The 27,923-nt window shown below is 44.7% G+C and overlaps 1 protein-coding gene across 1 annotated transcript in view; it reads right to left on the reverse strand.

The window, feature by feature from the left end:
• Positions 1-7,670: 7,670 nt before the first annotated feature.
• nf1b (neurofibromin 1b) overlaps positions 7,671-27,923 on the reverse strand; it is a 66,525-nt gene continuing 46,272 nt past the window's right edge. The window contains exons 40-57 of the mRNA XM_042708531.1: positions 27,025-27,165; positions 25,190-25,469; positions 24,209-24,423; positions 23,143-23,204; positions 22,472-22,613; positions 20,502-20,603; positions 19,223-19,363; positions 17,970-18,096; positions 17,461-17,592; positions 16,546-16,681; positions 16,208-16,365; positions 14,949-15,071; positions 13,686-13,807; positions 12,839-12,939; positions 12,428-12,570; positions 11,546-11,592; positions 11,014-11,230; positions 7,671-8,638 (exon numbers count right to left, since the gene is read on the reverse strand). Of these exons, the coding sequence (XP_042564465.1) occupies positions 8,496-8,638; positions 11,014-11,230; positions 11,546-11,592; positions 12,428-12,570; positions 12,839-12,939; positions 13,686-13,807; positions 14,949-15,071; positions 16,208-16,365; positions 16,546-16,681; positions 17,461-17,592; positions 17,970-18,096; positions 19,223-19,363; positions 20,502-20,603; positions 22,472-22,613; positions 23,143-23,204; positions 24,209-24,423; positions 25,190-25,469; positions 27,025-27,165 (2,532 nt within the window). The 3' untranslated portion in view covers positions 7,671-8,495. The remainder of the gene's footprint in view (positions 8,639-11,013; positions 11,231-11,545; positions 11,593-12,427; positions 12,571-12,838; positions 12,940-13,685; positions 13,808-14,948; positions 15,072-16,207; positions 16,366-16,545; positions 16,682-17,460; positions 17,593-17,969; positions 18,097-19,222; positions 19,364-20,501; positions 20,604-22,471; positions 22,614-23,142; positions 23,205-24,208; positions 24,424-25,189; positions 25,470-27,024; positions 27,166-27,923) is intronic.

Below are 27,923 nucleotides of genomic sequence, written 5' to 3' on the forward strand. Positions count from 1 at the left end.
ACGCCTGGATGACAGCCATAGCGTCCATGTTGTATAATTTCATGTTTGGCTGACCCTGACCACTCTCTAACGCCATTAGTCGTCCGCTGTCAGAAGCATCCATGACACTTCCTCTATATTTAGCAAAGCCCAGTGGTCTTGCGCTGTTAAACTCCAGTGGTGCGTCCATTTCCCTCTCTTTTCTTAATAGTTTCGCTTTAATTATGCTAAAGTACAACCTAGTGAGGCTTTATTTGACAGGATCCTTCTGCAATGCAGAGTGAAGTCTTCATTTGACCTACACCTATAGTTTGGAGGTGACGCATTCCTCTTTTGTTTAAATGAACTATGCTGTGATGTGTGACTTCACCTCGGTCAATTGAAATGTAAACATGTGTGTACACAGTTCTATGTGCTTGCACGTCTCCATGTGGATCCGTCAATATGGGACTCAAAAGAACGCCAGTGTGTTAGGAAGGAGAGAAGTCTTTTTATTACGGCTGGTCCTGAGTCCATTTGAAATGATATCCAGCCCCTCGCTAATGAAACACAGTGGCTCTTTGGGGGGAAATAATAACCCTCATTTCTTCATATTTAGCTGATTTTGTGCATGACCTCTGCAGTAACTGAGCTCAACCTCCCAGGGTCCTGGGGGAGTGCTCCAGCCTGGGGGGGTGATGGGGTGGGGGCAGTGTGTGTGCGGGGGGGGGGGGCAGTTATTATGAGCTGAGGAGATAATGTGAAATGACTCAGTGTGACTTCATTAATCCATGAGGGTCCTGGATGAGGCTCGGCGTGGCCCTATGGTGCCATTCTCCTTCAAAGCGCCGCTGCGCAGCTCATTTTACCTTGAAATAGCATTACAGGAAATCAGTCTGATGGCACAGGGAGCCAAGGCTGAGGGAGAGGGCGTTATCAAGAGGGACTTTACACGCACAGCAACGCACCCCGCAGGTGATCCTGGACAAAACAAACAGTCCTTTCCCATCACTTTGGCCAGTGATTGCTTTTGTACTGAAGAAAAACCCTCAAACGTTTTGTTTGTTTGGATGTTTGAAGAGGCGTGATAATAACTACAGGCTTCTTTTGCACTTTATGTGTGGGTAAAGACCCACCTAAGCATGTACACCTTTGGCTTTGAAGAGGAGGATCTGGGTGGACATTTAGAGCCTATTGCAAAAGGTTTCTGATCTGCATCACATGCACACAACAATGAATATACAGGAATTACTATATGTCGTATAGTCCATGTATGGTGCACTCAATCATATATTTTATTGCTGCTACAATGTACTCTTGCTCATTGACAAATAAATACAAATAATCTGGAGTTAAGATTAGAGGAGTTTTTTATACATTTTGAAACTCCTGTGGAATTAAAGTGGCATAAATGCAGTCCAAGCTCAGAGTCCCCAATAACAAATGTCCTCTCTTCTCACCCAACAAAAATAGTAGGCTAGATATCACTGGAACTGACCGTCTGTGAGTTATGGGATACAGAACCGCGCAATATCGGTGTGAGATCTGCCTCAGGGCTGCGATCTAAGCCATTCAGCAGTTTAATTTCGTTAATGTGGGGAAAACATATAAGAAACGATTAGCATATGAAATACACTCTCACAACCGTTTAACCCAATCCTTATAACTCGTCTTGCTTGCAGAGCGACACACAAACAAGACACAGAGTCTATGCGGCCGCTTAGAGTCGGACCCGTCTCCAGCGAAGGCGCCAAGCAGGCTTTTAGAGCTGTCCACGGTCCTGAAGTTAGAAACGACAGGCGACAGTCGCTCATCGCGGATGCCGCTCTCTGATGTAATACTAATCCCGTTGCGTCACAACACAGCCTCCATGTATAGTCAGAGGAAATAGCCTTGTGCTTTATTTCAACCCGCCTTTGCCTTCAGATATGCACGTACCCAAAGGGCGGTTTCTTCTCCATCTGTACAAAACGCCGACTTTTCTTGCTAAAAGTTGAGTTGGAATTTTAACCTTTTTCCCGAGACTTCTTGTAAAGAGCTGCAGAACAGCTATGGAGGTTGCATCAGGCTCCTAACGTAGGATAGGTTAAGGGAAGGCCATTTCAGATCATACCCCAAATGTCGGCGAGACACTGTCATGAACAAGAGATCAAGGGGATTTTCATGAAAAGGTTGACGTTTCAGAGAAGCTGCACTGCAAAACATATTTCCTCTGTCCAGAATTCTAGGAGGTCGTGGTTAATTCAATTGACCAATATACAGACCTGATCATAAATAATAGACTGAAGTCTAAAGAACGGAAAGTCACTCACATGTCATGTTCTTATTCGGTCATATTCGACTAGTCTGTGAGGTTCAGCGGTTTCAACGATTTAAAACTAGATGAACATTTATTGTATGCTTGCGACCTCTGCTGGATGTTAGCGCCGTACCAAATATTTTCACTGTAGACAGGAAAAAGTTTAATTCATCCAGAGGTTGCCACCTACTGGTCTAATTTTGTAATGCAAGGTCATAATATTATTATAAAGTCAGTATAAAATGGATTCTTCTGTTATGCTAACACACACAGCAAGTTACTCATAGGCATGGATGAACTTACAGAATAAAGTTGTTGTCCAGGATGCTATGGACATTATTATTATGATTATTTTTTCAGCTCATTACATGAAGCCAAGACAGATTCTGAATCAGAAATAGTGAAAGGCATCACTCACTGACTTGCTTATTAATGGCAAATATATATGAGGATGGCAGGACTCTGAATAACAAATAACTTCCTTGACTTGCTACTTAATGGCTAGAAAGTGCTGAATTCCACATACTGTCCAGTGATTACATTCATGCAAGAAGACTCAAGGGAAGAAGTTTAGGTTGATAATTTAAATTATAATAACTATTATTATTAAATAGTAATAATACTAACAGTAACAGTATAATACTGTTATGTATAACACTGCACATCTTATAGAGATGTAATAGTATTTTGTATCTAGAGACAACTGTAAAGAGAAATGATATTTCACCATGACTGACAGATACCATTTTTTCATGATGATTTGGTAGTGGACAGCGCATACATTTGAATACAGTGGATTGGTCTCTTCTGCAGTCATTTAATTGGGATAAACACAGGATATTCCGATGTAATCTAATAAAAGAATGAAAAAATACCCTACGTAACTTTTCCCTTGTACTGTATATCATGAGGCATTTGCCAGACATGAGGTGGGCAGAAGTTGTTTTATTAGTGTGACATCTGTGAATGTAAAATAAGACGATGACACAACATATCATACAAAGAGAGTTCAGAGTTCACTGCTGTGTATTTCATATTAAAATGGCTGTTCTTCGGCTTTAGCTAATAACACAACGGAGTGATGTGATGGCTGCGATCATTAACAACACTATAATAATAATTATAATAATAATAACTATAACAATAATACCATTTGTATGTTTTACATATACAACAACTAGCTGCTTTACGAAAAGCAAAATAATACAATATATCATCACATGTATGTACAGAGTAGTAAATATATTTGATTTGTACACAAATATTTACAGAAGTGAAGCTTACACTGTTAACAAAAAGAAAATTAAAAACAAAGAAAAAAAATGAGACAATCTATCTTAAGTTTTGCATAACTTTCAAATGTGCCACTTTCGAAGACATTACACACACACACACACACAGCCAATGCAAGACGTGACTATACATGCAACTTATGACTTCCCTTGAGGGCACTGATGCCCCGTTTACCTCAGCGGGGAAGAAACAAACCCTAAACCAGTAAGTATTTCCTTCAGTGATCCAAGAGACATTTCCCCCTATTAGTCTGCAAAGGTGTGCCAACCCTAAAGCTCAATCAGAATGATGGCCCTGATTAAAGTGTTTATGTACAGGTGGAAGGGTTAAGATAAGGCTGATGAATGAACCAAACTGATGTTGTCCATGTGGTGTTTCCGAGTCAATAATCATCCTGTAAAAGCATCCAGAGGCCTCAAACACCTCGGATTGAACAGCCCACTTTTGAGGCACCTCGGAGCTGTGGTGTTCAAACCGGGCTCTTTGCTTGTGGCTGGGATTTGCTAGCAACTAGCTTGGCTAATGACAAATTATGGCACCACCTGAAGACAAAACACAGACACAGGGTTGTGGAAGGGTTTGTTTGGTCTGTGTGTGTGTGTGTGTGTGTGTGTGTTTGTGTGTATGTGTATGACAAGGGGCCATCACAGAGAATTTTTTCTACTGCATGGTGGGCTCTGCCAAAACCTTTCTCTAAAAGCTTGAGGATGACCACTCTGTCCGTTGCATGGTGTTAGTGTGCATCCTGGACTATGAAATTAGCAATAACAAAGACCAATGATCGCCATGGAAACCCCAAACAACCTGTCTAAAAGGCTGGCTTTGATCTTTCCCCATGGGAGCGGATCCCATTAGCTGGCCTATCTGGTTAGTAAGGACATGGTGAGATGGAGGGAGATACTGTCAGACTATTTGGTGTCGACTGGGACACCCAACAAAAGCTATATATTTATATGTGGTTTTTTTATGTGTACTTCATGTTAAACCTTCATGTTAGCACATTTTAAACACATGTTCTTTCACGGTTAGTACCACATAAATAGTAAGCCGACTTGAAAACCATTGCACACAGTTCAGCCTTAGCTTAGTTAAATCAGCCTTTTTTTACATTAACATTTGAGCTGCAGATCCTTACCAAGACATTCAAATGTACCCATGATATTTATTTATTTATTTGTGGCTTTAAGGAGGAACATGTCTGTTTATGTGGTTTCTTCACTGAAAGTGATTCTAACTCGTACTAGTCAGTGCAACTAGACCATATTTCCAACGTGTGACATTGTGTCTGTGAGAATCCCCCGCCCTCTGTCGCAGATGTTAAGCTTTGGTTTCAGGGACTCAGAACTTAGAACATGATCACTTCTCTAATCTTTCACCAGTTTGGTTCTGTTGTTTCAGCCATTCCTGAAAGCTTGTTCTTTTATTTATTTTTATTCATTTTTTCCCCCTTCCCTTAGCATGCCCTCGTCACAAAAGCAGCTTCATCCACGCTCCCAATTCAAGTATTAAGAACAGAATGTGTAAACAAAAGCCAGGTTTTGTGTTTGACTTCATTTTGATCGGTTCATTTGATCTTCACACACACACACACACACACACACACACGCCCAAGCGTGTGTAAGCCAATGAATAAACAAACGTGAAGACACTAAGTGCACAGTGCTCTTTCAGTGATGGTTTAGGGGCAGGCTGGCTAAAATGCTACAGAGAGATGAGAAGGTAGTTTAAGAGCCTCTGCTGATTGTTAGGAGAGTGCCTTCATTCTTCATTCTATTTGATTTTCACATCTTTCTTGTACAATTAAATGTTTCCTTACACACACTTGTCTTTGCTTCATCAAATACCACCTTCAGCCTTCCTGTGACCATCCTCTTCCAATACCGTCATTTGTCTAAATACTACATTTCAACATGGCACAACAATGAAAATATACAAGAAATACAACTCAGAGAGAGAAAAGCTCCTGTCATTGGCACAGGCGTTACATATTTATGAGCAGTGACGTTCGGCACTGACGAAACCTAGTGAAAATCTCGGTTTCATCCATGCAACACGCACACCACTTGGACCCAAAGTTAGCTGCGACCGGGGAGTGAGGCCCTGTGATCAGCAGAGCAAACTGAAGCAGTGTAAGCCATCATCATCATCATCATCATCATTCTTCCATTCTGGCACAGGTACAAACACCTACACGTTGAGGTCTGGGTCATATCTAAGTCTACAAGATAAGGACAGGTAAATAACAACGAAGATAAATGAACAAAAACCAAAGCAAACAAAAAAAAGACGGCTCTACATCTCAGAGGTGTTTTTGTGTGTTCTCAACTCGTCTGATTTCTAGTTTGCTAGTGTAGACTAGTCTTTGGTGCAGCATTCCCGGGCTTCCTGTTTCATAGCGCTGGACTGAACCTAACCTCACGCTCATCACTTGTGTGTGTGTGTGTGTGTGTGAGCGAGCGAGTGTGTCGGGCGGACTTTTGAAGGAAGACGGACCTAACGCAGAGCAATGAGGGCACTGTCTTGCATACATGCTGAAGCACCTCCGTCTACAGTCTCCATGGCTGTCAACACTGACAGCGTTCTGTCCCAAATCACACCCTCGCTGCCTTCAGAGTGGTCTAAACCTCACACCCTCGCTGCCTTCAGAGTGGTCCAAACCTCACACCCTCGCTGCCTTCAGAGTGGTCCAAACCTCACTGCCTTCAGAGTGGTCTAAACCTCACACCCTCGCTGCCTTCAGAGTGGTCTAAACCTCACACCCTCGCTGCCTTCAGTGGTCCAAACCTCACACCCTCGCTGCCTTCAGAGTGGTCTAAACCTCACACCCTCGCTGCCTTCAGAGTGGTCCAAACCTCACACCCTCGCTGCCTTCAGAGTGGTCCAAACCTCACACCCTCGCTGCCTTCAGAGTGGTCTAAACCTCACACCCTCGCTGCCTTCAGAGTGGTCCAAACCTCACACCCTCTATTCTTCACTGAAAGATTCATTATAGGAGCGCATCACAATCCTCTTTGCACTTTGCCCCCTTTAGTCCTATGAACAGGGCAGTCAGCACTTAACAATTCTGAAGGACTATGTAATGCAGTTGGGTTGATACGTCTACGGCCCCCCCCCCCCCCCCCCCCCCACTTCAATCAGCCCAAGGCAATGACTATATACATAATAAATCGTTATGATGTAGTGTATTGATTTTTGTTTAATTTTTACTCCATTTTTTTCAAGAGGTATTCAATGTGTTTAGAATGTTTGGTATAAATACTGAGCTTTCTGCAGGCAGCGTGTAATTGCTGATTGTATAAGAGACTATCATAGGTTCTTTGTACAGATTTGAAGCTGTATGTACACTTTATGCAAACTGTTGCAGAGCAGTACCATGTCATATACCATATGGAAAGGCTTCCTTTTCTTCATTGTACAACATCTGAAAACCCTGGAAAAGGCACACAATGAATGAAAAATGTGTGTGTGTGTGCGCGTGTGTGTGTGGTGTGGTGTGTAATACAATAAGAGAATATGCCATGTGTGTGCATTTTAGTGTATCTGTGTGCCTTTCTCTCCCTCTGTGTGTGCGTGTATGTGCGTGTGTGTGTGTGTGTGTGTGTGTGATACAATGATAGAATCTGCCATCAAGTGAGTTCTGTTTCGCACACTTCACCTAATGACAGCGAGGCCTTTGGAGTCCTGGAAATAAGCTCCTCTGCTTGACATTGTGAGAGATGTGTCTGTCTGTCTGTCTTCTGTTCCCACACTCCCAGCGAGAGCTCCGGCAGGCCTCGGGGGGCGGCCCACAGACACCTCGCCACACTCAACCCTGCACCAACACGTGCACGCTCAACAGAATGGAAGCATTCAATCGATTCACTCGAAGGGTCAGCACAAAGTCGTTTTGAAGTCAGTTTTAGTCAGGACCACAGACTGTGACATCGTCGGGGCGGCGGCCTCCTCCTCCTCCTCCTCCAGAGAGGAAGGGCCCTGTGGTCAGCACCAACGCAACTCGTGTGATATGAAAGACGGTCAGACACAGGCGGTCACGTCCTAAAAGCCTAAAGAGGCCCGTTGGTCCACCTTGGGGTCTCATCTCACGTGGGTGGACCTGGGTTCTCTGGGGGGGGGTGGCGGTGGTGGTGGTGGTGGTGGTGGTGGTGCTTCGAAGGAATGACGGGGTCTTCACATCGAGGGTGACACCTCACGGCAAAGTCAGATGAAACACCTCCAGGCCACGTACCTGCTGGCCCTCCCCTCCTCCCCATCAGTAAGTCTCGGGTCTCACCCTGCCCCTCCTTCTTGTCCACAGTTCCATGTCCGTCGTCTTAAACTCTCAGGAAAGAAAATGTTCCCATTAAAAAAAAGAAGAAGTGTAATTTTAAAAAAAAAAAAAAAAAAAAAAAAAATCACTGATGTGCAAATTGAAGAATACTTCCGTTCTAAAACAGAACACAGCAAACAACAGAAGAGGTAACGCAATGGCCGCCGTCTCCATGGTAACTGCGCCGTTTCAATGTTTCAGTGCACTCATTTAGTGTCAGATTACTTCAGATAACTTGGGTGTGTGTACCCACACACACACACACACACACACACACACACACACACACACACACACACACACACACACACACACACACACACACACACACACACACACACCCCCTTAAAGAGACGCTTCCAGGTCATCCCAAAACATACCGAACACTGGACCCTTTTAGAAAAACAACATGAGAATCTGCTCCTGGTAGCTCTCCCAACAAATGTTGATCGCCAGGCGTCGTTAAGGACGTGGCGTCTAACCAAGGAGATGGAGACTGAAAAAAAGCCCAATCACAGGCGAAACCAGACAGCAGCTGGTCAGGTTAGCTAGACCACTGGTGTGGTGTGGTGTGGCGTAGAGGATCGGTGTTAAGACGGGCACACGTGCCCGGGCAGGGCGTCGGCGGCCGGGCACTCGTCACACCAGCTTCTTGATGCTGGAACGCTTGAAGCTGCCGGCGCTGCGTTGCTTCTGCACCTGACTGGCCGAACCGTGCCGCGCCCGGCTACCGCTGCCGTGGCCTGAGGTCGGAGACAGCTCCACGTTCTCCTTGTCGATGCCTGCTCACACACAGAGACACACACACACACACACAGAGTCACACACACACACACACACACACACACACACACACACACACACACACACACGTCAACCACAACCGGCGCATACACTGAAATTCATAAATAAACCTAGAAATAAACAGTTTTGAACTAAAAATGTACATATAGAACTTTTTTGTTTGTTTTGTTTTGTCTGATTTGTTCTGTCACTATAGCAACTACCCCAACAAACTGCCAAACTATGACAAGAGCTCAGCAGCAGGGGTAGATATTACACTCGCTGGCCTCATTCTTGGGTAGATATTACGCTTGCTGGCCTCATTCTGGGGTAGATATTACCCTCACTGGCCTCATTCTGGGGTAGATATTACATTCGCTGGCCTCATTCTGCCATGCTAACCATCTGCTAAACACAATCGTGAAAAAGGCTTTTATTATGGAGACAGAACTCTACTCTGCCTGTACTGAGACTCAGTTGCTACATACACCCACACACACACACACACACAGTGTGTGTTTGGCAGTGACACTTTACACAAAGTCTCCGTCATGAGCGGAACATAAGCATGTCAGACAGACGAGGTGTGCAGTCAGGAGTGTCATGACATGCCGTTGCCGTCGGTGACATGCTTATGTCAGTCCCATGACTGAGGGCTCCAGTGAGGTGTGTGACAGGGGGTCAGGTGGGGGTCAGGTGGGTGTTTCTGAAGTACCTGGCCGGCCGAGGGGCGGGGCGAATACGGCGGACTTTGAGCAAGGCAGAGAGGCTTCGCACACACAGTGGGAAAGAGACAGGAGTGAGTGACCATGGCAACCCAAAAAGAGGAGTGACAAAAAGCAACATGATTAACAACCAAAAACAGAAAGAGAAACAGAAATTAAAATGATAATAATAAACTGGTGATCAAAAATCATGACAAACCCAATTCAACACTGGAAAAACTAAAAACACAAAACTAGGTCAGATATGCACGTGTACATGAGAAGAATGGGATTGGAGAGACTCATAATTATAAAGATAATTATAAAGATGAAAGAAGCAAATCACTCTAAACTTTGACTTTTTAAACTGATCCATTTGACACAGAGTTATAGAGCTGGTATATAGTTATAATAGAGTTATAGAATTGCTCTAGAGTTGTATTAGTTATAGAGTTGGCAGAAGGTGCAAGCCACTGCAGTGTGAATGGGCTTCACTAACAGAGCACTAGGAGAGGCAGGAGGGAGCTCACTGACTAGGCACCAGGAGAGGCACACAAGAAACACTCATACACTACACACTCACACACTACACTACTCACACACTACACACTCACACACACACACACTACACTACTCACACACTACACACTCACACACTACACACTCACACACTACACACTCACACACTACACAGGATCAGTAGACCCCAAGAGACAGCGGACCCAAACCTGACAAGTTCATTCGTTCTCAGTCTTGCGTTACTAACACACCTCAGGGAATTCTATTCCAGTGGCGACTCAAAGGAAGTTTACAAAAGGGAGTTTAATTTCAGTTTTGGGTGAACTGTCCCTTTAACACTCACAGTAATGATAGGTGTATAGAAACCAGCAATGAAGCAGATTTAGCCACTAACATGACAACTGCTAGACTGGCATTAATTACATGTAGGGGAAGGTAAGGGATCATCTATAAAGTACCTCACTTCCAGAAAAACAGAGGATAGCAATATTCACTGCAAACAGAGGAGCGTAAGAAATAAACAGATGAATGAAGAGAAAAAGCAAGAAGATTAGAGATGGTGGAAACGGGAAAACGGGGAGACAGTAATCATGCTACATGCTCCCATTACTGAAGAAGAGAGAGATAGAGAGATAGAGAGATAGAGTGATAGAGAGTCTAGGTCCAGAAAGTGATAAATCCTATAAGTCATGTGACTAGGATCAATAACAGGACCAAGACCCACCCTGACTCTAGTATGGTTCATACACACACATAATGTATATGTAGGCAAACTACCATTCTATATTCAAACTGTTACGTGCAAATTGATCTGTGTGTGCCTGCACTGACTTTTCAGATATTCCAGGTGGAATGTTAAAAGGTATCTCAGTAACTATCTGTCAATAACATCAAACCTGCATGTGGGGACTAAGGTAACGGACATGCATTAGGCAAACATGTGGTACAGGGGTACAGAGATGGAAGTGACAAAGAGAAGCTAAGAGGAAAAGAGTGATTAAAAGAGATAGAGAATGTGAGTGCGTGTGTGTGTGTGTGTGTACGTGTGTGTGAGAGAGAGTGTGTGTGTGTGTGTGTGCGCGCGTGCGTGAGTGAGTGAGTGAGTGAGTGAGTGAGTGAGTGAGTGTGTGTGTGTGTGATTGCCCACTGACCTGGTGCATGCTGCGAGGTGGCCAGCGAGGTCATGGAGTTGGACAGGTTGAGGTTGGCGGCGATGCTGAGCTGGCTCTGCACGGCGGGCGGGTAGGGCGAGGTGGGCGTCCGCAGCGCCTCTTCGCTCGCTTCCTCCTCGATGCCGGGCAGGTAGGAGTCGATCAGCGCGTCCAGGAACTTCACGATTAGCTCAGCGTAGTCTGGGATCTGGGTTTGCTAGGGACGGAGGAACAGCGGCCTTTAGGACCCCATCACCAATACCACCCATATACATTTACACATCCATAATGTTCAAAGGTTCTATGCCCTCGTTTTCCACGAAAACATAAGAACAGGACTATATTTGACCATATTTCCTATTAATTCTGCTATATTTCTTATTCAAACTCGTTCCTTTTCATGGAAAACAAGGACATTTCTAAGAGAAGAATCACAATAAGATATGGATGATTTGCTTTGGTTAAATGTTGGCAGCGTTCAAGCACTGTGAAGTGAGGCGTGAATGAAACTGGGGTGAAGTAAGGACAGTACCTTAGAGAAAGGCCCCGCAAACCTCCAGAGTCCATTAAAACCAAAACCTACAGGGAAGAGAGACACACACACACACACACACACACACACACACACACACACACACACACACACACACACACACACACACACACACACACACACACACAGCCTTTATGATCAAATCTTTTTTTTCCTCCATCAAATGAAAGCCTTCAGTGTGTGTGTCTCTGGATGGATCAGAGTGGCTCCTTTGTTGCTGTTGTGTTTGGTTATCTGACCTTCACTGAGTCACATGGGGTTGTTTTTTTGGATGGATTTTGAAAAGCAACCTTGAGCTTCAAAAAGGTGTTTTATCAGAACACTGTTGTTGTTGTTATTTATTTATTTCTATTTGTAATACTTTCAAAGCTAAAGCAGGTCTCTGAAAGAGAGATAACGTGTGTTTGTGTGTTTGTGTGTGACCGAGAAAAAGAGAGCGAGAGAGAGTTTGAGTGTGAGTGTGTGTGTGTGTGTGTGTGTGTGTGTGTGTGTGTGTGTGTGTGTGTGTGTGTGTGTCTGACAGAGAGAGAGAGAGAGAGAGAGAGAGAATGTGTGTGAGAGATATGGTGAGTGAGAGAGTGTGTGTATGTGTGTGTCTGACAGAGATAGATAGAGAGGAAGTGTGTGTGTGTGAGAAAGAGGGTAAGTGAGAGAGAAAGAGTGAGTGTGTGTGTGAGGGTGTATGTATGCGTGTGAGACTGTGTGTGTTTGCCAGAGAGAGAGAGAGAGGTGTGTGTGAGAAAGACTGCATGTGTCTGTCAGCGAGAGAAAGAGAGAGAGAGATAGAGACAGACAGAGAGAGAGAGAGTGAGAGTGAGAGTGAGAGTGAGAGTGAGAGTGAGAGTGAGAGAGAGGTTTTACTTTGCAGGTATGAGGGCTGGTACTGAGGGGGCGACTCCTCGTGGTAAACTACGCTCTGGACGATCCCATGGACCGGGTTCAGGAGGTTGGGGTCTTGGCACATGGACAACAGCGTGTTGATCTTAGAGTCCAGCAAGTTGTGCCTGAAACCACAGGAATACATTAGCCATGAGGCAGACCAACTACCTCAGTACTCAAACAGCATGAAAACACCACACAGCCCTGAAACTCATCTCCTCAGAGCTAGTGACTAACCCTTTAAGTGGTGCAAGCATTTCAAATGGGTAAATAACAAGCATATCATATGTGAGGGAAGCTCCAGTGCTGAGCTGTTCTTGAATACGGGGGGGTTCAGTTTCTACAAAGTCCTCCTGTGGTTTCTCTGTGCCAAGTAAATTATTAGAGACTTACACAACTGGAAAGACCTTTGGGAAGACAACGCTTGCTTCTGCTAGGAATTCATAAAGGATCCTCTGGTCAAACTCATCTGTCGTGTTCTTCACCTGTGTGGCCTGTATTCGAAAAACAAAAGCCATCTTTACAAACATGGTTACCACCGCTAATAATGCTACAAATAGGACATCTTTATAAACATGGTTACCACCGCTAATAATAGTACAAATAGGACATCTTTATAAACATGGCAACCACCACTAATAATAGTACAAATAGGACCTCTTTATAAACATGGCTACCACCTCATATAATGTTACAAATAGGACATCTTTATAAACATGGCTACCACCGCTAATAATAGTACAAATAGGACCTCTTTATAAACATGGCTACCACCTCATATAATGCTACAAATAGGACATCTTTATAAACATGGCTACCACCACTAATAATGCTACAAATAGGACATCTTTATAAACATGGCTACCACCACTAATAATGCTACAAATAGGACTTCTTTATAATCAAGGGCTACCACCGCTAATAATGTTACAAATAGGCCAATTTCAAATGAAACGGGGGCTGAAAAAAAGGAAATGGAGGAATTTACTCATTCACGGTTAAATGTCACTGCTCACTAAGGAAGTGAAAGATATAAAAATACTGAGGGGAAAGTACAGAGAGAGGGAGAGAGAAACAGGGAGAAAGAGAGAGATAGGGGTAGAGAAAGAAAGAGAGAGAGAGGGAGGGAGGGAGAGAGAAAGAGAGAGGGAGAGAAAGATATAGAGAGGGGGAGGGAGAGGGAGGGAGAGAAATAGAGAGACAGAGGCTATGGTGAAAACAGAGACGTGATGTGACTGACCAGCACGGTGAGGAGCAGAGCCTGGATCTTGGGGTCGGTGAGGACCTCCTCGTCCAGCAGCACGTTGGACTCGGACACTGACACCTTCCTGAGCTGGTGGTGCTGGGACATCCGCTGGGGCTCTGTGGCGCACAGCAACGGCCAGAGTTAACACAACTAACTAAATAACTAACTAACTAACTAATTAGCTGACTAAATAACTAACTCCTCAGTTTGGTGCACAGCAACGGGCAGAGTTAGCACAACTAACTAACTAATTAGCTAACTAACTAACTCCTCAGTTTGGCACAAAGCAACGGGCAGAGTTAGCACAACTAACTAACTAATTAGCTAACTAACTAACTAACTCCTCAGTTTGGCACAAAGCAACGGGCAGAGTTAGCACAACTAACTAACTAAGTCATCAGGGTGAATCCATCATAACTGACGTTACTAAGGGTTTTATGAAAGGTATTATTGTACAGCTGCCAAGGTATTTATTATTTAGTTTCAGGCTTTATGACTAACTATACTTGGCCCTCGCTTGACATGGAACAAATGTCAATTTGTCTTGAGCTATGTGCTTCTCTGTGCTGTGGAGGTTTGGACGGCAGCACACACTAGTGCTGGATAACATTATTCAAAAGTTGTTATTGACGGTTGCAATTATGGTGAAGCAATCCATTTACTGCAATCTCTGAGATACATCACACTGAAGGCCAATTTGTGTGTTGCCAAGGAGCTTTCAAATACAGGGAAATTCAGTTGTTGGTGATGACATTGTTGCCAAGGAGCTTTCAAATACAGGGAAATTCAGTTGTTTGTGATGACATTTAAGGAAAACTTATTTGTGGCAGTCCCATGACAAATATGAGAAGCATTGAGCATCAAATATATTATTTCCAGAAACTCTCAAGTCTTATAATGTTAGTACACCACTTTTAAAAAAGCTTTTATTGATGGATTTGCCCATCTGTATACGGCATTACACATAGCAACTGGCTGATTTAATGTAACACTGTCAGTCTGTATACTGCATTACACATAGCAACTGGCTGATTTAACTATCGGAAATGGGCCATTTTTAACGTAACTGTCCAAGTTGGCTTAGTGTTCAACACACTCCAACAGTCATTTCAACATGACTGTGCAATTCTTCTTTGTGCAAAACTATTGTGGAGGCAAAAACAAGGCATTGTCTGATTACTGTATTACAGACAAACTGCTTCACTGATCTGAATGGAGAGCAGAAGACTGATCAAGACAAACGCTTGACTGACTCACCCATCTCATAGTCGTTCTCTGCCACTCTCCGCATCTTTGGTGGCGTCGTGAGGCCAGCCTCCATCTCTGCCCTCTTTGGTGCCTTGGTGTCGGGCATCAGGTGGTCGAAACTCTTCCTGGTTCCTGAGGGGCCAGCATGCCGAAGATAAAGAGGGAGTAGAGTTTATCTGCATTAGACACGGATCACGTGCTTACAGAAGGATGGAAGAAACCTCTGAGATTTCTGGCTCTACAAGATAGTCTTCTATTCTTAAGAAGTAGTTATCTTATCTGGAAAGGTAGACAATCCCTTTCAAAGGGCTGTGCGTTCAGTTTCAGAAAACTGTAATTTATTTCACCTGTCTTTCCCCCCCCCCGCAAAGCACTCTTATCCAAAGAGACATGTGATGGGTGCTTTATAGAGCCCAATGCTGAAACCCCCCCAATGAAGAAGTGACACTGTCTATAGTATCAGTGTGTATGATTCCTGTCTATAGTATCAGTGTGTATGATTCCTGTCTATAGTATCAGTGTGTATGATTCCTGTCTATAGTATCAGTGTGTATGGTTCCTGTCTATAGTATCAGTGTGTATGGTTCCTGTCTATAGTATCAGTGTGTATGATTCCTGTCTATAGTATCAGTGTGTATGATTCCTGTCTATAGTATCAGTGTGTATGATTCCTGTCTATAGTATCAGTGTGTATGATTCCTGTCTATAGTATCAGTGTGTATGATTCTTGTCTATAGTATCAGTGTGTATGATTCCTGTCTATAGTATCAGTGTGTATGATTCCTGTCTATAGTATCAGTGTGTATGATTCCTGTCTATAGTATCAGTGTGTATGGTTCCTGTCTATAGTATCAGTGTGTATGATTCCTGTCTATAGTATCAGTGTGTATGATTCCTGTCTATAGTATCAGTGTGTATGATTCCTGTCTATAGTATCAGTGTGTATGATTCCTGTCTATAGCATCAGTGTGTATGATTCCTGTCTATAGTATCAGTGTGTATGATTCCTGTCTATAGTATCAGTGTGTATGATTCCTGTCTATAGTATCAGTGTGTATGATTCCTGTCTATAGTATCAGTGTGTATGGTTCCTGTCTATAGTATCAGTGTGTATGATTCCTGTCTATAGTATCAGTGTGAATGATTCCTGTCTATAGTATCAGTGTGTATGATTCCTGTCTATAGTATCAGTGTGTATGATTCCTGTCTATAGTATCAGTTGAGTTCTCCTCTAAGTTCTCCTCCAAGTTCTCCTGAGTTGTGCTTACCCAGCAGCTTCTTGGTGTTGGCCTGCGAGGGCTGGCCCATGTCCAGGCTCAAGGACTTGCGAGTGCGGGGGCTGATCTGCCCCACCGTGGGGTAGTAGGCCGTCAGGTACCGGTCCGACACATTGGGCGATGCCCACGGCTGGTTCTCCCGCAACGTCCTGAGACAGAAACAATGCCAGTAGACAAAGATGAACACAAAAAATGAAAACCAAAAGAAATCCATCATTTTTCCGTAGTAAACAAATAAACAAGTAAACAAATACACCAGCATAAATGGAAGAAAGATGAAGAGACCAGATGAGAAACAGAGTATTCATGAGGGGTCTGCTAACTCTTACCTGCAGCTGGGGTCACTGTGATGCATATAGTACGTGTCCATGGGAATGTTCTCCATGGTGATTTCAGGGAGCAGCAGTGACTTCCTGTGTTTCAGGCGGCAGCGGCTACGCACTTCCTCGGAGACGGTGAGGAGAGCTGAGGAGCAGAGACACGAGAGCCACCATCAAATAACCTACTTCATTAACACCAGCACCAGTCAATGGAAACCCTCAGCACACAGCACACGTACTTAACAATCAATAGGATTTCAATAGTGGGACTACAGCAGAGAGGCCACTGCAGAGGTCGTTTCTTCCCATTTGCTCATAAGTATTTAAATGGTTTAAGTCATTAAAGGGGTAAGTACTTCAATTGTGTGTTTAAACAGTGCGAGTACTTAAATGGGGTCTTTAAACAGAGTCAGTATTTAAATGCTGTTTCATCACTGCAGCAGATAGGATGAGAGTTTCATCAGCACGTATGTACTCACACAGAGTGAGTATTTAAGTGATATAACTATTAAAACGCTGTTTCATCAGCACGTATGTTCTCACACAGAGTGAGTATTTAAGTGTTATAACTATTAAAACGCTATTTCATCAGCACGTATGTTCTCACACAGAGTGAGTATTTAAGTGATATAACTATTAAAACGCTGTTTCATCACTACACTGGCATCACAGGCACTGCTGTTTTTTACACATCACCTCTTATTTATGTAAATGCTTGAAGTATTTGAGCAGTGTAAATATGAATACAGTATATGTATTTAAATGGGTTTGAACAGTGTAAATATGAATACAGTATATGTATTTAAATGTGTTTGAACAGTGTAAATATGAATACAGTATATGTATTTAGATGCCGTTTCATCATTACAGCAGAGGGGGGCGCTGTGGAGCTGTGAGTTTCCTCTCTCCTCCACTTTTCCTCACCTGCCAGGTAAGCCACACTCTGGGTGTTCACCTCAAACCGGTCACACTGCCGGTGTTTCCCCACCAGCCCGAGCAGTGTGTGCAGGATACGGACGGTGCGCGCCACCGTGTTTGGAGAGGGGTGCCTGTAGCCTGGATGAAGCATTACGATTATTCACACAGCTTGGAAGTGTCATAGGAATACATTTACACAAAATGGATGTTTTCCAATATAGAGATTATGTGAAAATAAATTAAAAATAAAATAAAAGGACTCAAATCTGAATCAAAACTGGTCTGTCTGTCTGTCTGTCTGTCTGTCTGTCTGTCTGTCTGTCTGTCTGTCTGTCTGTCTCCCAATCCAGATTTAAATAATCTCAATGACAGCTCCAAGATTAGTGTTGCTCCAAACGCCTAGGTGTGAGGCTTAATGTACAGTATCAAAATAATGCAACGCAATGCTACATATTGTCAATCTGCCTAGGTATATAGTTATAACACAAAATGTCACCAGCTTCGTCACAGCTCACCTTTCAACAGGTGTCCTACGAGCGCAAAGTTGAAGTTAGAGTTGAAGTTGAGGCCCACGAAGTGGTCCATCTGCTTGCACTGCCACTCCAGAGGTTTCCGGATCTCCATGAAGACCTCCTCAGGGCTCTGCAGAGGGAGCAGGCGGAGGAAGGGGAGGAAGAGGAAGAGGAGAGGCACACCTCGTCAGAGCAGCAGAGTAGAGAGGGAGGATTTACAAACAGAGCTGTGTTTCTGTGGGCTGATGGCGATGTTTTTGTTTAGAGCTTGTGGTCGGTCGTCAGCCCAAGGGACTATGCAGGCAACATGTTGCTAACAGACGCCCCGAGTTTAATGTCACCTGCATATCCATACATTTCAGGCATTCATTAAGGCCCCTGCCAATTATGAAACTGGGAGAAAAGACCGGACGGCCTCCTTTTGTGTTCCTTTCTCTGAAGCGCTACTCAACCCCTCTTCAACTGCCTAGAAGACATTAGGTTGTAGATGGGTAATAGCTTCCTGAAAAGCTTAATGAAAACAAGACAGAAGTTATGATCTTTGGTTCCTCTAAATCTTAAATCAACTTTTACTGCTGTTGGTGCTAAATTATGTAATAGTCTCCCATTACATATCAGATCTGCTGCCTGCAAAGGGACCTCTAAAGCTAGACTAAAAACGTACTTTCACACACTTGCATTTCCTGGGTTTTAATTTGGCGCTGTGCTGCTCTTATTGCATTTGAGTCCCATCTGAGGTGGTGTTTCTATTTGTGCTTTTAGATCAAACTGAGAATTTGGTCAAGTATATTTAAAAAAAAGAGAATTATTGTGTTTTACCTTATTAGTGCTTTTATTTGTTTAATGTATCTATTTTTATGGTTGTTTTTATTTGTATTTATTTATTTTCCATTTTTATTTATTCTAACTTGCTGGTCTTACTCTTACTTTTTATTCCTTTTACATTTATTCAATGCTACTTGTCTTAGTTGTTCATTTCCTTTTATTTATTTAAATTTTTATCAATGTTTTTACCTCAACTGTAAAACCCTTTGGTATGACTTCTGTTGCTGTGCTACACAAATAAAGTTGACCTGACTTGACTACTCCATCATACCTATGCATGTTCACCCGTGTCTAAATATAGGATCCGCTAATGAGCAGAAACTCTAAAGATGCTTTACACAGAACTGGGGGGAACTTTCACTCTATGAGGTTTCACTCTGAGTCTCGTCTCTCCAGGCAGGCCTTCTGGGGGGTGGGGGGTGGTTGAGTACCTTGTCGTCGAACACGCGCATGCTGTCGAGCGTGTGGAGGTTCTGCTCCAGCAGAGCGGTGCCGGCCGAGTACAGGTTCACCTCATCCAGCTGCAGAACCGCCACGGCCACCCAGAACAAAGCTTTGTGCATGGGGGAGTCCTGAAGGCACACACACACACACACACACACACACACACACACACAGAGACACACACAGAGACACAGACACAGACACAGACACAGACACAGACAGTCAAGCATGTATGTCCAAAGAGCTTAAAAGGGGAACTTCAGCAGGAGATACGCTATAATACAGGAAACATACATTTCAACATACATACAAACATATACTTCTTCAGACTATATTTCAGCCGACACTAGTGGAGTTCATGCACTGATGATAACCACAACTAGCCAATAATTCATTTTGCTGTAAATCACTGGTAAAAAATATAAATCTTGCAGGTTTTAAAAATGGTGCTTGTTGTCGTCTTCCACTCACGTCGCTTTTAACCAATAAGTGCAAACCACCACTGCAAGCACCACCCAGCAGTTTCAGGGTCGCACAGAAGCCCCCGAGTATGTCCCGCCGCCCCCCTTCCCGAAAACAGCCCTGAAAGAAGTCCTACACGAGCCCAGTACTTTATTCAGAAAAACACTTTACATACCTACTTCATATTTAGCCAAGAATTAAGGTGAGTAATTGGCCGACTCTCACAGTCAGCCATGCAGACCCATATTCTAATATTCACAGATATTATGCTTTTAGCTGAGGAGGAAGTGGAAACATCTGTCAAATACATCTGCTTCCTCCGCAGTCTGCTGTCTGGGAGGACAACTTTAAACCTGTTTAAACCACTCTACTAACAATTTCAAACGGTTTGAAAACCTCTGCACTATAAGCATTAAGCCTGAACATCAAACCGGTTCTAAACGTGAGCGCTGCAGAAACATCTGTGTGTGTTATTTATGTTTGTCAGAACACTTCACCAGTAAACAGAATACACACCTAGCGTGCGCTCAATATGCAACAACAACAACAACAAAAAAAAAAAAGCAATACCACCACACACTGAAGCCTGGATGGTTAATCCTTTTTCTAACTCTCGGCAGTTGTGGCCGCAGTGTGCTTTTGAAAGCCCCCATCTTTGACCGCAAACAGACATTTTAGCAGCCTTTCCAATCCTTCCTTTGACAGTTAACACAGACAGTGAGTGGTGCGGCGCGGTGCGGCCCCGTGGCGCTCTACGAGCCTTTGACGGTTCACAAAGACAGATGGTTAAGGCTGTGCCAGTACCTTGTTGAGCAGAGGCTGAAGCTTGGTCAGGGAGATGACTGTGGCCTCGATCAGCGTCTGGCTGTTGTAACTGTCGGGGCCCTTAAGACAACTCTCCAGGCCCTGGGCACAGACAAACAAACAAACAAACAACCACAAACAGAATAATGCAACAGTAGGAAAATGTATTTGTTTGTTGTTTTCCATCATTAACAATGAATATTATCTCATGGCTATTCTATGCTGTACCAAAACCAAGGCCTAAACCTGAGCTTGAGCAAGCAAGTTGGTGATAAGGTCTATAATTAAAAAATAAACGATCTGACGTTTCAACCAGAAGAGTTCTGTGGTCACTCAGAAGGCCTTAAATGAGAACTGAGTCATCTGCAGTTTAGATATAGCCCAAAGAGGGTGCGACGTGCAAGCGTACTGCTTTCACAAGTGTCACAGATAAGCTGCCAACAACCTTCTAAGGTCTGGTGTTTAAACTAAACATTCTCCTAACACAACCTGTCAAGGCCTGATGTTTAAAATACCACACAAGCACGGTAAGGTCATGTGGAGTGTATTGGGGGAAGAGGTGTTTTCAAAACAAGGCCGGCTTCAGTTTGACAGCTGATGTGTGGCAATTCTTATGTCAATGCACTCTATGTATCCATGAATGCAAGTGCTAAAGTAGTAGACTGCTAGCTGGATAGCATGCTCCCATTCACTCCCATTCACTTCTGAGGACTAACAAACTGCTACGGATTCCCAGTGAAACATTTGCTAGTGAGTGGGCTCTCTTCTTCTTGAGGGACTCTCTTTGTGTCACACAATGGGGGTTTAATGAGGTTGCCACCACACTGCACGCCTTATATTAGAGCCCTTCTAAGCCAGCTCCCATAACCCTGCTTTGAAAGGATCCCTAATTGCTTAAGTAGCCCTTTACGTGTTTTTTCTTTTCCCCCACAGTGTGTTGCCCATTGACTGGTGTATTTAAACCCTCAGTGATGGCACTGTTACATTAACATTGTCTACTCCCAATTCATCCAGATGTTGGGGTTGAGAGAGCTGGCCTTGCTCGGCATGCAGAGTATGAATTGTGTCGGCCATTTTCTAGTCCATCTAGACCTTGTGTGACGGTGTATTAATGTGTTCAGGAATTATCCTGTTCTTACTGGGAGTGCCTTGTGGCTTCTGAATGTCTCAGCTTTTAGTTAGGTGTTGGGGCTAAAGTTCAAGCTGATGACGTGTTAGGTCAGTGTTGAGCAGGGAGTGAAGAGGTGCTTAGTCTAGATACTGTTGACCATCTAAAGCCTGAGGTGTTTTTGTTCTTACTAACTTGGCTTCCGTGTCCCTCCAGAGGACACATCCCTTGGGAACGAGAGCTAGTTGGTGACGTACACAGACATTGCTGAACGCAAGGCTGTCTTTGATGCAATAAAGCCTCAGTAATGTTAACCAGTTACTAGCTTAAACCTGAAAGTGATTGAAGTTGTTTTTCTTGGCATCTGGATTTCCCTTTCTGGAGTGTGAGTTGGTGACTACTTGGGCTGGCCAGGCTTAATGATGTGCAGTGGCAGTGATGTTTACTAGTGAACCTAAGCCTTCTGTGATGGTGTAATGATGTTTACTAGTGAACCTAAGCCTTCTGTGATGGTGTAATGATGTTTACAGGAAGAGTTTCTCTCACTGAGAGCGAGAGTGAAATAGAGTGATGTAGTTTTGTGGATATTAACATCTTGACAGAGAGGGTGATTTAGTTCTGTGTATATGGACATCAGGACAAAGAGAGTGATGTAGTTCTGTGTATATAGACATCGGGACAGAGAGGGTGATGTAGTTCTGTGTATATGGACATCAGGACAGAGAGAGTGAGAAGGTGATGTAGCTTTGCTGAGGATATGCAGGATCTGTTTGGTGCGTGTGTATGTGTTTTAGGGTTCATGGTGTGTGTGTGTGTGTGTGTGTGTGGATGTAAGGACAGAGAGTGTGTGCAGGTGACGTACTCTGTCGATGCTGAGCAGTGGGCTGGCTTTGCTGAGGATGCGCAGGATCTGTTTGATCTGGCCGTGGCTCACTCGCTTGCTGATGCAGCCAAACACCACCAGGGCCCGAGGCTGCAGGGACGGGTTGTACTGGAAGGCAAACCTGGTGGGGAGGACACACACACACACACACACACACACACACACACACACACACACACACACACACACACACACACACACACACAGAGAGAGAGTCAGTAGTGTATCCAAGTAGACCCAGATAGGGTGTAGGTCCGCTCTAGACTCTCCTGTTCGATTTTAGGCACACAGGACAGAACACACTCAAACCCAGCCCACCTTAACATCTCATAGGCTGAACAGTCAGCCATACTTGGTAAATGAGAGCTACTTCTGGCACTGAAAACCAAATAATCACACCAGCAATCCATTCACAGCACAGACCACATCCTTGACCAAAGGGCTATCAGTGAAACCACTATGCCCAAAACACGATCGAAAAACACTCTAATAACACTATAATTTGATCTCTCCCTTCATATCAGATATAGTGTGTCGTTTTCACGCAGCAATAAAGATATCAGATGTGGTTTGTACCGCTAGCGGTGATAAAGAGAGTAACATGAGTTAAATGTGTCTCGCACACACAGAGAGAGAGGTGTGAGACCTACTTTTGGGCGAGCTCTGTCCACAGGTCCAGCCATCGACACCCAGGGATGTCTCTCATACAGGCCTGGGGGGGGGGGGGGGGGGGGGGTAAAGGGGGCAATTAATATCAGAACCACTGAGAGCATTAATGGCATCTTAACACACAACCACAGCCCCCACCACCAACCACCAGCTCTGATCTGCTTTTCCTGTGACTAACTGTTGCAGATTATAGAACTTTTACACACACACACACACACACACACACACACACACACACACACACACACACACACACACACACACACACACACACACACACACACACACACACACACACAAAGATACAGAGAGACAGGAAATATGACTAACATCATGAAAACCCCCAGTGGGTATGTATATCAGTAAAAATAACCCAGTGAGCCATGACTAAAGCTCGATTTATACTTATACTATATTTCCTCACTAGCTCCGCTAGCCTTTCCTCTATCCCCTCCATTTAAAAAACAAGGCAGTCAATGGCGCGTGCCGTCTATCTAGCCAATCGCACTTGTGCGACACTATGTGACGTAGTCAGCGACGGTAGAATTTTCTTTTGGTAGCAGACACTTCCAGGCGACGGTTAAAAGTGTCAACCAAGACGTCAGTGGATGAGCACATACTGGTTGCAGGGTGCTATGCTAACATTACCCTGCAGTGGATGAGCACATACTGTTTGCATGGTGCTATGCTAACATTACCCTGCAGTGGATGAGCACATACTGGCCGCAGGATGCTATGCTAACATTACCCTGCAGTGGATGAGCACATACTGGTTGCAGGGTGCTATGCTAACATTTGTCATTTGTTCTGCTGGCACATAGGACTTACACTGCACTGGCAAATCCTACTGAAACGCTTACACTGCAGATCCCCACACATTTTACCTTTTTAAAATCCCTGCAGGCGGATGAGGACAATTTTACTTTAAGTGTCTCTCATTCAGACTCTTATCAGGTGCTGTGAGTGTGAGTGTGAGTGTGAGGGTGAGGGTGAGGGTGAGTGTGTGAGTGTGAGTGTGTGTGTGTGTGCGTGTGTGTGTGCTCATACCTCCATGATCTCTAACAGGGCCTCGGTGACAGTCTCCAGGGAGGAGAGGGCAAAGGTCTCGCGCTCGTAGGAGCCTGGTGAGAAGGAGCGGTCACGGTAGCTGGAGCGGAAGGCGATGACCGCTGCGGACTTCACCTTGCTGATCCCGAAGAGCAGGTAGAACTTGGGCAGGGAGAACTCCGTCAGGCTCAGGCGCAGAACCTGCTTCGTCTCCTCTGAGAGAGGACAAGAGAGTGGGAGAGATTAACGACCCGAGACAGACAAAAACACACCCTGCCACTGCAAACACACTCCGCCACTGCGAACAGACCCCGCCACTGCGAACACACCCCGCCACTGCGAACACACTCCGCCACTGCGAACAGACCCCGCCACTGCGAACAGACCCCGCCACTGCGAACACACCCCATCACTGCAAACACACCCCGCCACTGCAGACACACCCCGCCACCGCAGACACACCCCGCCACCGCAAACACACTCCCGCCACCGCGAACACACCCCGCCACCGCGAACACACCCCATCACCGCAAACACACCCCGCCACCGCAGACACACCCCGCCACCGCAGACACACCCCGCCACCGCGAACACACCCCGCCACCGCGAACACACCCCGCCACCGCAAACACACCCCGCCACCGCAAACACACCCCGCCACTACAAACACAAACACACCCCGCCACTACAAACACAAACACACCCCGCCACTGCAAACACACCCCGCCACTGCAAACACGAACACACCCTGCCACTGCAAACACACGTTCCTCATCAAGAACATCTACGGGAGCGCTAGCTTTTGACACTAGCGGCCCAGAGTTTAAGACAGCTCACCCAAAAATTCACTTAGATTATTTACTTGACTTCATCCTGGTCAAACCATGATATTTTGTTGTTTGTGAATGTGCCAAACAATAAGTAAGTCTTTTGGAGGGAGGGGACTGTCCCTGTAAGGGCTGAGAGGGGCGCCCTCCTCACCGCTGAAGTTGAGCTGGGAGCAGGTGCAGAGCGAGTGGATGATGTTGATGACGAGGCCGTGGGTGGAGGCGCGGAGCGAGAGCGGCCCGGTGGCCACCAGCAGCGTCACCACGTGGAACAGGTAGGGCAGGTGCGCCGCCACGTCCAGCGAGTTGTTAAAGGACAGCATGAGCATGTAGCGCGCCAGGATGGCGATGTCGTCCCACATCAGGTGCTGCTCCAGCGTCGCCGTGGGAGACAGGCACGTTTTGTCGATGATCTTGCACATGCGGATGATGACCTGGCGGGAGTTGGGCACAGAGTTGGGCACAGAGTTAGGCACAGAGTTGGGCACAGAGTTGGGCTGCTGCTGCCATGTTTTAGCCAAAACTGACCAATAGCACTGAGACTCTCCCACATTCATATTTTCTGTATACAATTAATTGTTTGGTAAAAGGACAAACAAACGTCACACACCGGAACACATGAGGTGAAGATGAAGACGAAGATAACAGCCCCTTATACCTCTACAGTTTGTTCATTAAATGACCTCACACTCTTCAGGCTGAAACACAATGTGGGCCTTCGTCATTTTGTATGACATAACACTCTTTACTAGAAGTAGCTGTCCTTTGTTTGGTTTCACTCACGCCATGATGGCATGATTCAGAGGCCACACTAAGGCGGAACTACGTGTTTTTTTTCCACGACAAACCCTTTAGACAAAAAGGGAAATGATACAGAACAGGAAGTTGAGGTAAATGAGGTGAACTGTAACGTGCCATCAGCTCAGACCTTGCATATCTAATGCCAATTACCAGACGTGTCGCTCTATTGGTCTTTTGAGAGCTTTTTGAGATGTTTGTTTCCCAGCAAGGATGCCCAAATAGGTGCTTAGCCTTGCAGGTGTTTTAAATCATTACTGAATTAATTTATGATTATGATATTTATTATGATGATAATTACAGAGAAATCTATGTCTGTCTATTTTTATATGTAAAAGTTTTACATATACAAGATATAACCTATACAGTAATTAATCATGACTGAATGACAACTAAAACCCAATGATTTGTTCCATTGTATCAACAAAGAGAAAAGGGGTAACTGACAAATGAAGATAGGAATCTAAACAGAATCTGTTCTCTACCTCTCTATCTGTTCTCTACATCAGGGAGCATAGGTGAGTGTGCACTAGTGTGGTGGTGAGGTCATCAACACTCGCCACGCAGGATTGGTTGAACATAAGTGCGCGTGCACTAGTGCTGTGCTGAGGTGAGCCGAGGTCATCAACACTCGCCACGCAGGATTGGTTGAACGTAAGTGCGCGTGCACTAGCAGCCAATTTAATTGAAACTATATGAGGTCATGTTGTCTGTGTCCGCTACAAGACAGATCCACTGGCTAATACTAATTGCACTTCCTGAGAGTGTCAAAGCAGGGTCGATAAGTTACATTTACATTTAGTCATTTAGCAGACGTACAAAGGAGAGAACAGTCAAGCTACGAGCAAGAGAGACCTAGTGTAACAATAAATACTATTTTACATAAGAAATAGAAAAAAAAGGTAACTGCAAGTTAAGTACTAGTAGAAGTGCAAGTTACGAAGGGAAGTGCTCTCCCTCAGGCGTGGAACTACGAATAAGAATAGTCTAGATTGCAGTACTTGCATGGCAATCTAGACTATTCTCATTCGTAGTTCCACGTTGGTGCTGCTATACAGATCCTATGGCAGAAGAAGAAGAGAAAGACAAGTATAACTGCAAGCAGCAATGAGGGGGCCAAGCAGTCAACCAGAGCAGGGGCGTCCCTCTCTACCGTTAAGAAGCTCGTACTGCTCTGGGGTCTGCCCTCACCTTGCTAGACACCAGCTTGACGTTCCCGGAGGCAAGAGCGACGGCGGTGTCGGCCATCACCTCGGCCTTGATGGAGCCCAGGCCTCCGGTCGCGCTGGTCTTAATGAAACTGTCCAGCACCACATCCAGCAGGTCCGTTATCTAACACACACACACACACACACACACACACACACACACAGGGGTTTTACACAGACAGTTAACATTCCACACATTTACAGACATTAAAGGCAGTTATATTTCACATATAGTTATCATATACATCATATAACTTTACAACCATATAGCTATTATCGGGTAAAGCAGTTATACCTTCACAGGCTAAACATTGAGTATAATACATTGAGTGGATTCACATTTACACACAACGTTATACGCAGTTATATTCTACATATGAACTCAATGGCTTATCAGGTTTAGCAGTTATGCCTACACAGACTACTGTATGCAAGCCACACAGGAATGCATGCACAGGGCTTCTGCCACTTTTATAACTTCTAGAAGAACGGAAATAATGCATTATCAGCCCACTCCTCCTTTCATTTGGGTTCACACCCTCAGCTGACATCAACGCAGTCGTGGGTTTGACCGTGTAATAATGCATGAAAGAGCATTTAGACTTGCTGACTAGTGAGCAGAATGTTCCAGATCAATACAGTTTTACAGCTGGATATGAGAACAGGAGTGTCGGCCTCGGGGGAGTAGCTGGAGTATATTTGTCAAATTTATATTCTTAGATACTGTTATGGTTATGAGCCAGAGAGGGGGTGAGAGAGAGGGGGGGAGGGAGGGAGAGAGCGCGAGAGGGAGAGAGGGGGGGAGGGGGAGAGAGAGGAAGAGAGAGAGGGAGAGAGAGGGGGGAGAGAGGGGGGAGGGAGAGAGAGAGGGAGAGGGAGAGA

The sequence above is a fragment of the Clupea harengus genome, chromosome 8 (genome assembly GCF_900700415.2).
Source record: "Clupea harengus chromosome 8, Ch_v2.0.2, whole genome shotgun sequence".
Taxonomy (NCBI): Eukaryota; Metazoa; Chordata; class Actinopteri; order Clupeiformes; family Clupeidae; genus Clupea; species Clupea harengus.